At 56.3% G+C, this 13,979-nt stretch overlaps 5 protein-coding genes across 5 annotated transcripts; 4 read left to right on the plus strand and 1 right to left on the minus strand.

Moving 5' to 3' along the window:
• Nucleotides 1–26: 26 nt before the first annotated feature.
• B0H18DRAFT_1022410 (kinase-like protein) lies at nucleotides 27–2,795 on the minus strand. Its single transcript, XM_048029588.1, has 7 exons — nucleotides 2,654–2,795; nucleotides 2,378–2,588; nucleotides 1,942–2,330; nucleotides 1,030–1,725; nucleotides 837–955; nucleotides 618–783; nucleotides 27–560 (listed from the first exon to the last, which is right to left on the minus strand). Exons 2-7 carry the CDS (start codon nucleotides 2,572–2,574, stop codon nucleotides 49–51), a joined length of 2,079 nt encoding a protein of 692 aa, XP_047890583.1. The 5' UTR covers nucleotides 2,575–2,588; nucleotides 2,654–2,795; the 3' UTR covers nucleotides 27–48.
• Nucleotides 2,796–3,376: 581 nt separating this feature from the next.
• Nucleotides 3,377–5,088, plus strand: B0H18DRAFT_1086244 (Aldo/keto reductase; the record flags this gene model as incomplete). Its single annotated transcript, XM_048032015.1, has 12 exons — nucleotides 3,377–3,407; nucleotides 3,464–3,590; nucleotides 3,649–3,685; nucleotides 3,739–3,828; nucleotides 3,888–3,989; nucleotides 4,047–4,113; nucleotides 4,169–4,206; nucleotides 4,256–4,331; nucleotides 4,454–4,554; nucleotides 4,611–4,753; nucleotides 4,810–4,940; nucleotides 5,003–5,088. The coding sequence occupies 12 exons, from the start codon at nucleotides 3,377–3,379 to the stop codon at nucleotides 5,086–5,088; spliced, it is 1,029 nt and encodes a 342-aa protein (XP_047890584.1).
• A 2,462-nt stretch (nucleotides 5,089–7,550) lies between these two features.
• Nucleotides 7,551–8,413, plus strand: B0H18DRAFT_574712 (uncharacterized protein). Its single transcript, XM_048038648.1, has 4 exons — nucleotides 7,551–7,914; nucleotides 7,974–8,164; nucleotides 8,213–8,258; nucleotides 8,318–8,413. The coding sequence occupies exons 1-4, from the start codon at nucleotides 7,740–7,742 to the stop codon at nucleotides 8,323–8,325; spliced, it is 420 nt and encodes a 139-aa protein (XP_047890585.1). The 5' UTR covers nucleotides 7,551–7,739; the 3' UTR covers nucleotides 8,326–8,413.
• Nucleotides 8,414–9,243, plus strand: B0H18DRAFT_574713 (uncharacterized protein). The gene is made up of 5 exons (XM_048038649.1): nucleotides 8,414–8,443; nucleotides 8,506–8,659; nucleotides 8,709–8,803; nucleotides 8,863–9,151; nucleotides 9,223–9,243. The coding sequence occupies exons 2-4, from the start codon at nucleotides 8,564–8,566 to the stop codon at nucleotides 9,053–9,055; spliced, it is 384 nt and encodes a 127-aa protein (XP_047890586.1). The 5' UTR covers nucleotides 8,414–8,443; nucleotides 8,506–8,563; the 3' UTR covers nucleotides 9,056–9,151; nucleotides 9,223–9,243.
• A 1,982-nt stretch (nucleotides 9,244–11,225) lies between these two features.
• Nucleotides 11,226–13,248, plus strand: B0H18DRAFT_880582 (family S53 protease-like protein; the record flags this gene model as incomplete). Its single annotated transcript, XM_048040781.1, has 7 exons — nucleotides 11,226–11,483; nucleotides 11,544–12,020; nucleotides 12,083–12,187; nucleotides 12,238–12,434; nucleotides 12,491–12,628; nucleotides 12,690–13,131; nucleotides 13,192–13,248. The coding sequence occupies 7 exons, from the start codon at nucleotides 11,226–11,228 to the stop codon at nucleotides 13,246–13,248; spliced, it is 1,674 nt and encodes a 557-aa protein (XP_047890587.1).
• Nucleotides 13,249–13,979: the final 731 nt, after the last annotated feature.

Below are 13,979 nucleotides of genomic sequence, written 5' to 3' on the forward strand. Positions count from 1 at the left end.
ATCACAGCAACGCTATATATCATCTAGACAAGTCCCGCCACGCAGGTATCACTTCGTCTTCCCGTTCGTGGGTATCGCATGCAGCGTCGGCACCCCACCGCTCCCTGTCCGCATATGGGTTTGGACGTTCTCCTTCGCCATCGCGCTCGTGGGCACAGGCGTCGTGAGCTTCGGGACGGGAACGACGCGGTCGAGGTCCGCTCCCAACCCACTCAGGCTCTGCGGACTTGTAGGATCCGCGTCGACGGGCTTCATCGCATCCGCGTCCGAGTCTTTCAGGGGCTGCTTGCTCGCAGCCCTGCTGCTGCCGTCAATCTGTTTTCGGCGCCGCTCGTCTTCTTGCCGCCGCATCACGTCGACTTCGCCCTGCACCGCGATCCCTTCGAGCCACTTGTGGTGGACGAGCTCGCTGGCAGGTGCTCGCTTGTCCGGGTGGAGGCGGAGCATAGGAGTGAGGAAGGAGGCGATGAGATCCGCTTCCTCCTTGGGGAGTAGGTACTTGTCGTGCAGGACGGAATCTAGTGGCCAGAATCGCAGCTTCTGGATGTGTCGCAGTTCCCCTGGCACAGCTGACTGTTCAGCAACGTCAGAGTTAGGGAGAGAGTCAAGGAGCATACCTTTCCGATTGAAGAAGTCCGAGCTATACTTGCCTGAGAAGGCTATGCTCTTCGGGAACTCGCCCATGAGCTCCATGATTTGAGCAATATGATCGTCGTCCTTGCTGTACCGAGACCCGGAAGCTGGATCGAAGAGATAGTCACCACCTGTCAATAGCTCGAAGATCTGCAAAACAAAGTTGTCAGAGGACGAAGCGAGTCTGTGCGGATATTACTGACGATGCAAGCTACACTCCAGATGTCCGCGCTAGGACCCCATTTTGCGCCGAGAATGACTTCTGGACACCGGTATTGTCGTGTTTGGATGTCATCGGTGAAGTGATGCTCAACCCACGTCGCTGCGAAAGACGACAGTCCGACCAAACCGTCAGCTTCTGTCCAAAAGGCAAAATCATCAAAATCAAGGACGTACCGTTACCCAAATCGGCGATCTTGACTGTGATCTTCTCCAACCCGTCCATAACCGGCAGCGCAGCATCCACCGACATCGCGCTCTCGCCGGCGGGCGGGGCTGCCACGCCCTCCGAGAGGCTGCCCTGTTCCGATGTGTACGACGCTGGTGGCGGGTGGCTGCTAGATCCAGCAATCGGTTGCGGGCCCGACTCGCCGGGCACAGTCCCTGCGCTCTTAGAAAGCGCCTGCTGCGACAGCAACGACGGACCCGCTGTCGGCCTACTAGGCTTCTCCGGACGGGTCTTCTCGCCAAATGGCGAGGTATTCAGGTTGACGCCCGACATGCGCTCGGCCGCCTGCTCTGTCGAGTCCGCGCGTTTGGATATCTCCTTGACGTCAATGCTCTCCGATGGGCTCCCAGCTGACCCTGGTCCGCTCGCCGCCCCGTCCGCCTCTATTTTGCTCATCCCAAATGACCATCGGTCGAGGTGTGAGGTAGAGCCAAAGGAAGATGACGGTGAAGGGAGTGGTTGAGATCCGGTGATGAAGATGGACTCTGAGCGCGGCGTCTGGTTCCCGCCACGGCCGCGCGAGGGCGGGACACCGACCAGCCGTGTTGGCGGGGGCGTTGCGGAGGCGGATTGCGCGGAGAGCTCGGCCTCGATAATCGACTCGACGTCGTCGATACAGATGAGGACGTTCTCGGGCTTGAGGTCTGCGGAAGATCCGATGAGTGAGCACACTCCGGATCAAAGGTCACCGGATACAGAGGGGCAGGAGCCTCCGTTCCCTAAGGGCGTCACAGAGCACGGAGCGGATACTGCGAGCCAAGTTGGGCTCGAGCGCCGCGAGCGACCCGTTGGGAGGACACTCGACGACAGCGTGCCGACAATGTCCCGCCCAAGCACCGCGCATGAACCCATACACTCACCCGTGTGAATGACGCCGCAGCAGCGGTGCATGTAGTCGAGACCGAGGAGAATCTGCTTCGCAATCTGCTTGACGAGGGGCATGGGGACGCCCTTGTTCTGATGCCGCTTGATGAGACCGAGCAGATTCTCGCCGAGCACCTCGAAGACCATGCAAACATGGGTGCCGTTGGGACCTTTGTGTCGGAAATGGTCTAGAAAAGAAATGACATGTGAACGTCCGGGGTGTGTCTGGGACGGTGATGGCTGTGGGTTTGGGTTGTTGGGGGTAGGCTGGACGGGTGGTGAGGAGGATGTGATGAGTCGCTGGAGGAGCTTGATCTCGTCGAGGGCGGTCTCGGTGTAGCGTGGTGCGGATTTGACGACTTTGAGGGCGACATGACGGTCCAATCTGTCCGACGATGAGGCGGTGAGTTCGGAGACGCAGGAAGCCCTCACTTTGCATCCTTCGCGAGCCATACTGTGGAAAAGTGACCCCAGCCGAGCTTGCGGACGACGGTGTATCTGGCGTCGGAAAATGTGTCGCCAATGTGGACGGGGTGGTAGCCGCCCTTCACGTAGTCCTCCCAGTCCTCTTCGTCCTCGGTCATGACAGATTGAGAGTGAGAGGAATCGTATGAACCGGCGTGTGACATCTTGAACGGGACGACTGTGAATCGTGATGAGAGATAAGCACGCTCGAGGGGCGGCTACCCAAGATAAGCGTCCACCTACTCCTTCGGGCCTATCTCGCGGCTTCGCGGCGGGTGCTGCGTGCGCTTGCGGGCAGCACAGGGAGCGGGCGGCGGGGCTGGACGACGGGGCAGACGACGAGGAGAGCAGGTTCGTCGATGAACAGGCCACAGGCCCAACGTGCCCCAGGGGTTGCCCAATCAGGGAGTCTCCTTTCGAAAGAATGCACATCTGCTGACATAAGCTCGCGCATCCCCGATAGCCGCGGACCTCAACCAACTTCTTCCGAGATCCCTGCCCGAAATGGCAGCACACTTTGTTCACCTCCCTCGAGCCGGCTCACCGTCTTTCAGTTCTGTGCGTCCCCAGCGTGCATTTGGATGTTCCTCGGACCTGGCAGCGCCCCTCAGCATTGCCATTCGAGCATGTCCGTCTCGGATGGCACGGTTCAGTATGCACACTGCAGGCTTCCGGACCGGCAGCGTCACGTTGGTCGTCCAACTCATCAAACTCTGAAAGTATGATACTACCATGTAATCGATCGAGGTGAACCGTCCTAAAGCAGCCTATGGGTAATATTTCGCTGGAAATATGCAAGTACTTAGTACTTATACTACAACGTCCCACTGGAATTCCGAGTGGCATCTTAGTCACCATGAGGTCATCCGGACGCCCGGTACTGCCGTCTGCCAGTCTCAAGATCTCACATATAACGCTGTCCACACTACTGTGCAGATCGCGACTTTGGTGCAGCTAGCAGCGACCATGGCACTCCCGAAGAACAAGATGCAATATGGTAGACCACGTCTTTGACTTTGGGACTGCCCTATGTTGACGCTACTTGAATGCCAGTGCGCCTCGGCAACTCCGGGCTCAAGGTCTCGAAGATCATCCTCGGGACGATGCAATACGGCAGCTCGGGCTGGGCTGACTGGGTCCTCGACGACGAGGAAGAGGCCATCAGGCACATCAAGTATGCGTGAGTAGCTCGATACACTTTCTATGGTCGAACAGTTCCTGACGATGGTTCGCGATAGGTACGATGCCGGTATTCAAAGCTTTGATACCGCAAACGTAATTGCGGACCCCATTCTCGTGGCTATAGTCGCTCATATGCCCGTTCCTAGGTGTACTCGAACGGTCTTTCCGAGGTCATTCTTGGCAATGCTATCAAGAAGTTGAACCTTCCCCGCGAGGAGATCGTCGTCATGACTAAGGCAAGTCGCTGGGATAAGTAGCTATGTACGCATATCGAATTGATGGCACTCGTGAATAGGTCTTTAACCCGGTGTTGCCCCGTTACGAGGCCAAGTTCGGTGGCGCGGGAAAATCTTCTGACGAGTTCAGGCTTGTGAACCAGAGCGGGCTTAGTCGCAAGGTATACACACCAGATTCATGCTTCTTCGTGCTGCCCTCACTCATATGGATTGTGCAGCATATCTTCGATTCGATCAAGGCCAGCCTGAAGCGTTTGCAGCTCGACTATGTCGATCTGTTCCAGTGTGCGTCGACAGTTCCCGCGCATATTGTTGCTTCATGACGAACTCATAATTGCAGGCCATCGTTTCGACTACAACACACCAATCGAAGAGACGGTAGGCTTCACATTTGTGTATGGTGTGCTTGATTCACACTGCTCTCTAGATGCAAGCGCTGCACGACGTTGTCAAAGCGGGCTACGCGCGCTACATCGGCATGAGCTCGTGCTATGCATACCAGTGTACGTGCCTTTGCTCTCGGTATCTCGAACTTTGCACCTGACTGGCACTCTCCAGTCCATGCCATGCAGAGTAAGTCGATCCATCGCGAGCACCTGCGCTACCGTATTGACCGGTTCACCAGACTACGCCATCAACAACAACCTCACGCCCTTCATCTCAATGCAGAACCAGTACAGCCTGATCTATCGCGAGGAGGAGCGAGAAATGTTCCCGACACTCAAGGTATCGTAGTAGTCGGCCCCTTTCTTCGTTTCAGGCAGCCGAGCGGTCATTTGTAGCTCTTCGGTGTGGGGTCCATCCCGTGGTCCCCGCTCGCCCGTGGTCTTCTCACTCGCCCGCTGACGGAAAAGTCGAAGCGTGGCGACACAGACTGGTTCCTGCCGCAGTACAAGGCCTCGGGCACACCTGACATCGTGACGCGGTGCGTTGCTATCCATTGACGAGCCTGCGTAAGAGCGATCTCTGATTTGCATGCAGCGTCGAGGAGATCGCGAAGAAAAAGGGCGTCAGTATGGCACAAATCGCGATGGCGTGGTGCATGTCCAAGCCGGGCGTCACGGCCCCCATCGTGGGTACAACGAGCCTTGACAAGCTCAAGGACATCCTCGGTGAGCAATCCCGTTCCATTCTTCTGCACTACTTCTTTGCTAAAGCATCGATGGGTCGATAGGTGCACTCGATGTGCAGTTGACGGAGGAAGACATCAAGTATCTTGAGGAGCCGTATACGCCACAGGCGATCATTGGGCAGTTGTGAGCAGGCTCTGAGAAGACATGAATGAATCGGAAGATCATGCAATCGCATGTTATGTAGTGTGTATTGTCAGATGGAAATACGAAACTTTGGTCATGAATGAGTCTGTCCGTCTTCCGTAACGATGATATACACACAGCGCTTGAGGTCGTAGATATAGCAATCGTCCAGTACTCAGATTTTCAGAGTGTGGATGTCTAGGCGGAATTTCTCGGAGGTGAGCCGATGTCAATATGTTATTGAAGGAGTGGGATGAGTGTACAACACTACTTAGGTCAGACTCGTCTTCCGAAGGTTCGTGTGTGATTGTTGGAAACTCGCGCGATTTGTCTCGCGCGCCGGGTTCTCAGCGGTTGCGAGAGTGTCTGTAATGAAGCGAAGCTAGTTGGATGGGGATCGCACGAGATGCGGATCAATCCCCAGGCGAAAGTGCGGGACGCGCTTGTTCGGGGACGCGAAGGCGCGCGTAACGCGGGGACATTGGAGCACGTGGGCGCGTCGTGGCGGGGAGGCGTGTTGAGTTTCCGAGTTTGTGTTGTGGGCGCACCCCTCCGTCTCTTCACCCCATCACTCTGTACACTATTTCAGCTTCCCCAGCCTCCTTTCCCCGCCTCCACCGCGCTGGCCATCCTCCGTCACGACCTCCGCAACGTTCGCCTCTTTCTGCCTCGACATGTACCACCCGCTCCCCTGCCCCGCCTCCACTCGCGCAAGCACCCTCGCGTCGACCCTTGCGCCGCCACTGCCAACAATGCCCGCGCCGCTGACCGGAGCTCCTCGCCCACTCGACGTGGCCCGCCCCGCTTCCTCGTCCCGCCGGCTGCACGACCACCAAGGCACCACCGACGCTGTCCGTCTCCAACACCAACGTCTCGCGCTCAGGGGCCTCTCCCGTCGCGTTCCCCAGCAACGTCCCAGAGCCACCCCCACACAGCATTATTCCCTTTCCTTCGGCTCCCATAGACTTCCCTGTGCGCCGTGCTGACAAGGAAGACGGCTTTGACACTTGCCCTGAGCCCGAGTATCGGGACGGTGACGAACAGAATGTGCCAATCGGGGACAAAGCGGAGATCCGTCGTGACATTGATTGGCGACGTGTTCGTCGCAGGTGCACGCAGTCCTGCATCGCTGCCTCGTATGTTGCTGCCGAACCCTCGTCTGATGCATCGAAGGAGGCTCCCCGTCGTCCTTTGGTGGGCGTTGCGGCCAACAACCATCACGACCCGGACACGCCAAAGACGAAAGCGGACTTGAACGTCTCCCCTACTCGCGCGCGACGCCATAGTGTTTCCGCCGGTTGTGGGCCCTTCCGTCCAACCCCTCGACGTGCCCGCAAGGTCAGGAAGCCAGCGGCGGACATGCAGTTCATTGCAGTAGTGCATAGGAGCATTGCCTGGCATGCACGCGGTGCGCGCGAGTTGAGAGGCTTGGGCGAGTCCAGTGCGTGCATCGAGCAGGATGTAGAACTCGCGACGCGACTGTGGAGGGTCCTGGCGGATAGAGGGTGTCGGCCTACTCCCCTCAAGGCAACTGCAGTACCCTCGCCCCCTGTTGCGAACGATATCGTACGCTCCTCCCAGAGCATACGATCTATGGACGACTCAACGACAGACGAACTCGCGGATGCGCAGCCTATCTCACCGGTCCCTAAGATTCCTGATCAACTAGGGCCGTCCTCCGCACCCAGCGTCATGACCATGCCACAGCTTGTCGCGTCCATGACACTGCGCTTCCGGGATCGTACGTCGACGCGGTCTCGTTCGATGGTTGGGCTTGGGAGCAATAGCGAGGATGCGTCCGCGAACAAACCGCTGCGACCGCGGTCTGCTTTGGGCCACGTGGTTTTCTCGAGTGGCGAGGGCGAGGAGGTCGTGGTTTCGGACTGAACCTCACAGCGCACGCTCGATCATCTCACACTCTTCACGCTTGTCTGGGATCCTCTCCTGCTTTGGCCAAGTCTTATTTTAACCATCACGAGCACGCCGTGCGTGCGTATGCCAGCATGCCCATTTACGACCGAACCATTGCATGGTTCTTTATGTTTCACGATCACGGACTTACTCAGGATATCTCAAAATCCACATTCATTCCGCCATCTCATCCATCTGCGACCTTTCCCATGACTGCATCAATCTCCTCCCATATCTCTCGCATCATATATCTCCACAACTGCATCCTCCATCCATCCGTTGCTGCACTCCTATTAGCCAGTCCCTGTAGCATACATATGGTCGCCGTCTCTCGTCATCTGTATATACTGCAGGAATGTCTATCCCTTCACGCCTAGCTGAGATCGTTCGAGTGAGCAGTACCAGTACTGGTCAACGCGCTGACGTTCGACGCGTTCCATCGCATACATGTTTAGCGTGTTTCGTCACGTGGGCGCGAAGCCGCACGAGCGCCTCAAGGATGCCCGCACGGCGCACTGGAGTCGTGCGACCTGAGGCCTGAGTACTGAGTACTGAGTACTGAGTTGCATGAATACCTTCTGTTTAACAGTTTCGCAACTAATTCGACGCAAACGAAACGCGTGAAGCATCGGGACACTAGCTTCCTCTGTGATACCAAATGGTGTGTGGCTTTGACAAAAGCACAATATTCCGAATTCCTTTTGGTGTTTCGAGGTCGTCTTCCCTCACAAGTTGAATCTGCCAATGAAGCGGTCACGGCTTTCCAGCGGGACGTCCTGCGGTGTCAGACCCCGCCATGGGGTGCCTCTTAGATCTACAGGCTTCATGTCTGCGATGAAGCTATCCACCGTCTCTACTCCTGACTGCAACCGCCAAGAGCTTGAACGAATGTCTCTTGCTAAGAAGGGAATGACTTACGGTTCGTCCATGCCTCTTCTTTCCTTGAAAGTGGTATACTCAGTAGGCCTTGTTCTGAAGTCGGCCTCAAGTATCGAAGATCATCCTGGAATGCATGCCATACGGGCACATGGGGTGGAACTTTGGGGTCGTCAACGAGCACATCAAGTTCGCGTACGTCGCGTATAGCCAGATGGACGCTCCGCGACCGACTTGAAGTATCGCCGCCATGTAGTTATGACCATGGCCTACAGACGTTCGACACTGGAAACGTGAGTGCAGTTAGGTGTATTAATGGCGCATACTCACAGCATATCAAGAAGAGCCTCGAGCGACTGCAACTTCGCCACATTGATCTTCTTCAGTGTAAGTTTGGTGGTCGATATGCATTGCATCTGCGACCGCTTCTGAATTGTTCTCTGTAGGCCTTTGACACACCGATCAAGGAGATGCTAAGGCATTATTCTCAGATGCGAGAGACGTAAGCTTACCCGGCTCATGCAAGCTCTTCTTGATGAGCCGGGCTATGCATACCAGTGTGCGTCTTGCCAGTGTGTATTCGGTGACCGAAGTACAGTTGTCACAGAACTTATCATCAGTGCATGCGATGCAGATTAAGTCTCTGACCACTGTTGCGTGGAGACGACGCTCAGCCTCCATAGTAACGGATTATGCCATCCAGAATAAGTTGGCACCTTTCATCACGATGCAGGGTCATCACTGCCTCGGCACCGCGAGGAAAGTGCGAGATGTTACCTACGGTCAATGTAAGATGTGCATTTTTTTGAGCGAGTGTCCTGTCTGATTGCGATATAGATGTTGGGTGTTGGTGTTCTGCCATGGTCGCCCCTGGCACGAGGAATCCTCACTCGTCCCTTGTCAGCGCAGAGTAAGCGAGGGAAACACGATGGGTCAGTCTGCCTGACGCGATTGCTGTTTCTCTGTCATTCATGCGAATTGTATTCTACAGCTGGTCAGGGCCTTACAAGACGTTCTCCGGGACCGCCGAAATCATCAAACGGTACTTGTGTCAATCCGCGATCGCACGAGCATCTGACCGACCTATCGCCGTGTGCAGAGTGAAGGAACTTGCAGAGCAGAACTGTGCAAGCATGGCTCTTACATGGAGTCTATCGAAGGACGGCCAGTGTCTGCCTCCGTGAGACACCATGGTGGTTTATTCAGCATTGATCCTCGATTCAGGCGTCACTGCGCCCGTTGTTGGCTCAATAAGTCTGGGAAACCTGGAAGTATCATCGGTGAGTCCCATTTGTCCGAGTGGGAACGGATTGAGACACCGTCGAGGCTGATTTATATTATCTTCTGATAGCGCTGACGAGACTGCACGGTCACAGGCGCTGTCGACGTCGAGCCAACGCCGAAGGAAGTTGCATACCTCGAGCCAGTGGCCGCATCGGGGCCGCCGGGCTGAAGAACCTCGCCACTGTGTTACTGGGATTGTTCCGGATCATCTGCACATCACGAAGTGACAATCAGGCTGTGTACTACTCCTTAGTACTACAGTAGTAGTGCCACCCACGATGGGGTTATCTGCCGCCTCTCCGCAGGTGCATGTCCGACTCGCTACGGCGAATCCGGGCAGTAGGAATCTGGTGTGGGTTGATTGTTCGTAGAATGTACAGTCTAAGCGAGCAAGATGCAACCAAACATCCCTAGAACATACTACAGTCCGTTCAATACTGAACGAACCACAAGGCCTGCGAGTACTAGTACAGTATACTAGTATTAGCTGATTGTTATGGAAGGTGGTTCATGTTGGCGCCACAATGCCTCCGACTGTGCGCCGCCTTACCGCTGTTTCCAAAACAATAGGCCCCACATCAAAAAACCGCGCTCAGGCGGAGTGTGTCGGTCTCCCTGTTCCCATCAAGATTGGACCATAACCGGCACGTCGAGGGCGAGCCAGACTACGGCGGGTGGCTGAGGTCGACCGGCAGAAGGTGCGGAATCACCTCGAAGGCAAGATCCGACGCTTTCCGCCCGTGTACGCATTTTTTATGAGGGGCCTATCGTTTTGGAAACAGCTGTAAATTGTACTTCAGCCCACGAACGGCCACGACACGAACGGCCACGAACGTCGCAAGCTCTCCGTTTATTCAATCCGTCACCAACTGGCAGTCAATCCGCGTCAAAGAGTTGACCTGACCCGGGGCGAGGGACCGCACCGCACAGGGGTGAGCCATGCATTCTATCTACCACGAGACCGCATGACTGTGCATTACACCTAGATAAAGCAACAGGCCTCACGACACGACCATTCGGTCACCCTTGAATGTGAGAGACCATACGTCGCTGTGCCGCCGGTGCATCTGTCAGACACAGAAGCTCAATATAGCCGCGATCCTGATCGACGCAGTTCAGGCCGAGATGCCTCTATAGGACTGGTTTGCCCATCTTGCCACCAGGTGGTGACGGGATGCCGTCCTCCGTGAGTCATAATGAATACAGCATTGCTGACAAGGACTTGGACTCAGTTGTGAAGACCTGAAGATCATCCCACAGTCACAGATGTAGGCCGTGCCGTGGAACTTCTGGGTTGTCCATACCGCGTGGTCTATGCACACCAGACTGTCCGAGGCACCCTGGCAGCCTTGCGCTGCACTCGGTGATTTTGTTCATTGCGATACATGTGGTGCGTACGACCATCAGAATGCTCTACATCTGCCAGCTCGGCTTCACCGTGACTGCAACAATCAGCGAAGTGATTCTGCAGCTTTACTGTCGCAGTCCGACGATCTGAGCTTTTAGTCGGGAGGTTTCGATTCTCCGACCCCTCCGCGCCGAGGACACCTGGTGGTTCTGGATCTCACTTTCAATCCCGGCGGATGTATACCGTCTTCGTTCTAGCCGGCTTATCTTGCGGCACTTATCTAGTGCTCCGTGCTTCTGGCTTCTCTAGAGAGGAAGTCGTATGGCTGACGCGCGTGCTGACGACTGGTCACACTTGCATTTTCGGGCCCAAGACCGCAGACTTTCACGGGTTGGACACAAGGCCACTCTGATTTCGCGCGGCGCTGTCATGATGGCTTGTCATCGTATTGCTGTCCGCGCTGCGCCTCGAGTGGACCTGCCATACAACCCATATAATCGCCCACGCTCTCCAGAGATGGCATATTCCGTCCGATTGCGGCAAGTCAATCTTGTAGTATCGGTCTCCGTTGCTGCAGTGCTTCTCTGTATGCAGAACGCTTACCACGCGCTATCTATCTTGGCGATGGAGCCGCGCCCTATAAAGCGTTCTCTCGCCACTTTGTCCCTTCATCCTGCAGGGCGTCCCCCACCTCGACGACCGCGGAGAGCTGATCCACCACGATGATTGCAACTGGCCTTATCCTCACCTCGCTCTTCACACTTGGCCTGAGCAAGCCCGTGGCGCGCACTCTCCGCCTGCACGAGGCCCGGTCGACTGTCCCGACGGGATTCTCGCAGGTTGGCTCTGCCGACGCTGATACCGTGCTCAACTTGCGCCTTGGCCTTGTGAGCAGCAGCGCCGACAAGCTTGTCGAGACCCTTTACGATGTAAGCACGCCGTCGAGCGCGAACTACGGCCAGCATCTGTCTAGATCTGAGGTCAGGATTGCACATCATATAGTTTGTTAACATGCGTGCTGACCTATGAGCCGATGACAGGCGGCAGCCCTCCTCGCGCCGTCGTTCGAGACGCTCCAGGCCGTGAATGCATGGTTGGATGAGAACGACATCACTGCAAGCACCATTTCACCTGGTGGTGACTGGCTTTCCATCTCCATCCCTGTCAGCCAGGCGAATGAGATGCTTGACGCCGATTTCTCTGTCTTCACTCACGAGGCGACGGGTGCCCAGAGCGTCCGCACGCTCCAGTATTCCATCCCCACCGATCTGGTCGGCCATCTTCAGCTCGTCCACCCGACGACGACGTTCACGCAGCCCACCTCGCCCAGGTTTCCTCTCAACGCGAAGCTGTACTCGGGCTCCAAGGAGCAGAAGCGTCAGTCCGCTTGCGGAAGCGACGTTGACCCAGCGTGTCTTCAAGAGCTTTATGGCATCCCGACGACCGCGGCCACCAACCCTGACCCTATCGTGGTCACTGGGTATGATAATCAATATCCCGACCCTAGCGACATGAGCGTGGGTTTCTTGATTTTCCCTCCATCTTCCTCTCACTGATAGGCTGATGGATCGAACCATAGAACTTCTTGTCCAAATACCGCACGGATATCAACTCTTCGACTACCTGGACTATAGTGGAACTCGACGGTGGTTCGTACGACCCTACTAACCCCGGAGACGAAGCAGTAAGATCTGGAGTTCGCAAGTCATGCACGAAACTCACCGCATTTGCCAGGACCTCGATGTGCAGTACACGGTCGGCCTCGCTACGGGCGTCCCGGTGTACTTCATCTCTGTCGGCGAAAGCACTAGTGACGGCGTCTTCGGCTTCTTGGACACGGCGAACTACGTTTTGTCCAATCTCAGCGATGCTTACGTGATGACGACCTCCTATGGCTCGAATGAGAACGAGATCTCCGCAGACGTGTTCAGGTGAGTACGCATTCTGGGATATAAGCACTTACTGACGAGACTGTGGCCCTCCGCAGCAAGCTCTGCGATGCTTATGCGTCTCTCGGCACAGCGGGTATCTCTGTGCTGTTCGCGTCCGGAGATGGTGGTGTCTCGGGCTCCCAGAGCTCATCTTGCACCGATTTTGTCCCTACGTTCCCGTCTGGCTGCCCTTAGTAAGCATTGTTCCTCAAAGTCGAGTCACTCTCGTGATGCTGACGCCGATCTACTCGCTAGCGTGACTTCCGTAGGTGCGACGACGGGCACCAGTCCCGAGACAGCCGCCGACTTCTCCTCCGGCGGTTTCTCCAACGTATATCCAACGCCCTCCTTCCAGTCCTCTGACGTTTCCGCATTCATCTCCGGTTTGGGGACCACTTACAGCGGACTGTACAATGCCTCTGGTCGTGGATTCCCTGATGTCTCCACTCAGGGCGAGAACTTCCTCATCGGGTACGACGGGGACATCTACACCGTCGACGGGACGAGCTGCTCTAGCCCGACCTTCGCAAGCGTCGTCGCGCTCCTCAACGACGAGCTGCTGAGCGCAGGCAAGAGCCGGCTCGGGTGGCTGAACCCTTGGCTATACGAGAACGCGGATGCGTTCAATGATGTTACGAGTGGTGACAACCCGGGATGCAGCACCAACGGCTTCACTGCCACGACTGGCTGGGACCCGGTGCGTTCGGTCTGGGACTTTGATTGTATCTAGGTACCTACTGACCATGCTGTCACACAGGTGACCGGGCTCGGTACGCCGAACTACAGTGCGCTGAAGACTGCTGCTGGCCTGTGAAGGGACTAAGGTTCTCTGATTTACGGTATAACGAACGAACGGCACGAACGATGGTTTGGACATTTCTCGGTTACAGTCGCTGTGGACAAGGAATGTCATGTTGTATGATTGGCTGTTTCGCCAACGAGTGCTTGTACGCTATCAGCTTGATCCAGGTCCTGAGCTGTCGAAGACGCTTGGTCACAGGATCGCTATTCTCGCATACTCACCGGCGGTAACGGTATTGCGGTGTCTTCGTTGGTCTTCCGTAGGTGGCGTGTTCTGTCAGTATTTTCAGCAATGTTCTGATAGGTGGCAGGAGCTGTCCTCTGGGGATCTCGTACTCGCGGCTACTTACGCTGGGAAGAGGTAGGAAGACGACGATCAGACAGGAGGCGGTGAGTTGTGTGCGACTTCCACGGCAGCCTACTGCCGTAAGTACTTCTGCATGTGACAACGCCGAAACGCGTGCCTTCGACGCGCTGTACCGTGCCCCTGTGAGTTGAGGGCCCTGCGGCCTTGGCTGAGTGGGTTCAGCGAGGACTCCGAGCGAGCTTAGGCTGCTTGAGGCTTGCCTGGCTGGGACAGGCACGCGCTCGTGACTTGCCCATTAAGGTACTGCCCGCATCCGTCTGAATGCGGGGCGACTAGCACCGCCCGCACATCTCACTGGAAGCGTTGACGCGGCAATATGGAAATGGATGTCTTCCTGTGTCGTCCCATCACGGTCGCGCAGCGACAGCGGACGCCTA

The sequence above is a fragment of the Fomitopsis serialis genome (genome assembly GCF_022376445.1).
Source record: "Fomitopsis serialis strain Sig1Antser10 chromosome Unknown B0H18scaffold_63, whole genome shotgun sequence".
Taxonomy (NCBI): domain Eukaryota; kingdom Fungi; phylum Basidiomycota; class Agaricomycetes; order Polyporales; family Fomitopsidaceae; genus Fomitopsis; species Fomitopsis serialis.

Coding starts and splice junctions, on each gene's coding strand:
- B0H18DRAFT_1022410 (XM_048029588.1), bottom strand. CDS start 2,574: ATGTCACACGCCGGTTCATACGATTCCTCTCACTCTCAATCTGTCATG. Junction 2,331..2,377: donor TGGCTCGCGAAGGATGCAAA/GTGAGGGCTTCC, acceptor ATCGTCGGACAG/ATTGGACCGTCATGTCGCCC. Junction 784..836: donor TCTGGAGTGTAGCTTGCATC/GTCAGTAATATC, acceptor TTTGTTTTGCAG/ATCTTCGAGCTATTGACAGG.
- B0H18DRAFT_574712 (XM_048038648.1), top strand. CDS start 7,740: ATGAAGCGGTCACGGCTTTCCAGCGGGACGTCCTGCGGTGTCAGACCC. Junction 7,915..7,973: donor TAAGAAGGGAATGACTTACG/GTTCGTCCATGC, acceptor CTTGTTCTGAAG/TCGGCCTCAAGTATCGAAGA. Junction 8,165..8,212: donor AGACGTTCGACACTGGAAAC/GTGAGTGCAGTT, acceptor CAGCATATCAAG/AAGAGCCTCGAGCGACTGCA.
- B0H18DRAFT_574713 (XM_048038649.1), top strand. CDS start 8,564: ATGCCATCCAGAATAAGTTGGCACCTTTCATCACGATGCAGGGTCATC. Junction 8,660..8,708: donor AGATGTTACCTACGGTCAAT/GTAAGATGTGCA, acceptor ATTGCGATATAG/ATGTTGGGTGTTGGTGTTCT. Junction 8,804..8,862: donor AAGCGAGGGAAACACGATGG/GTCAGTCTGCCT, acceptor TGTATTCTACAG/CTGGTCAGGGCCTTACAAGA.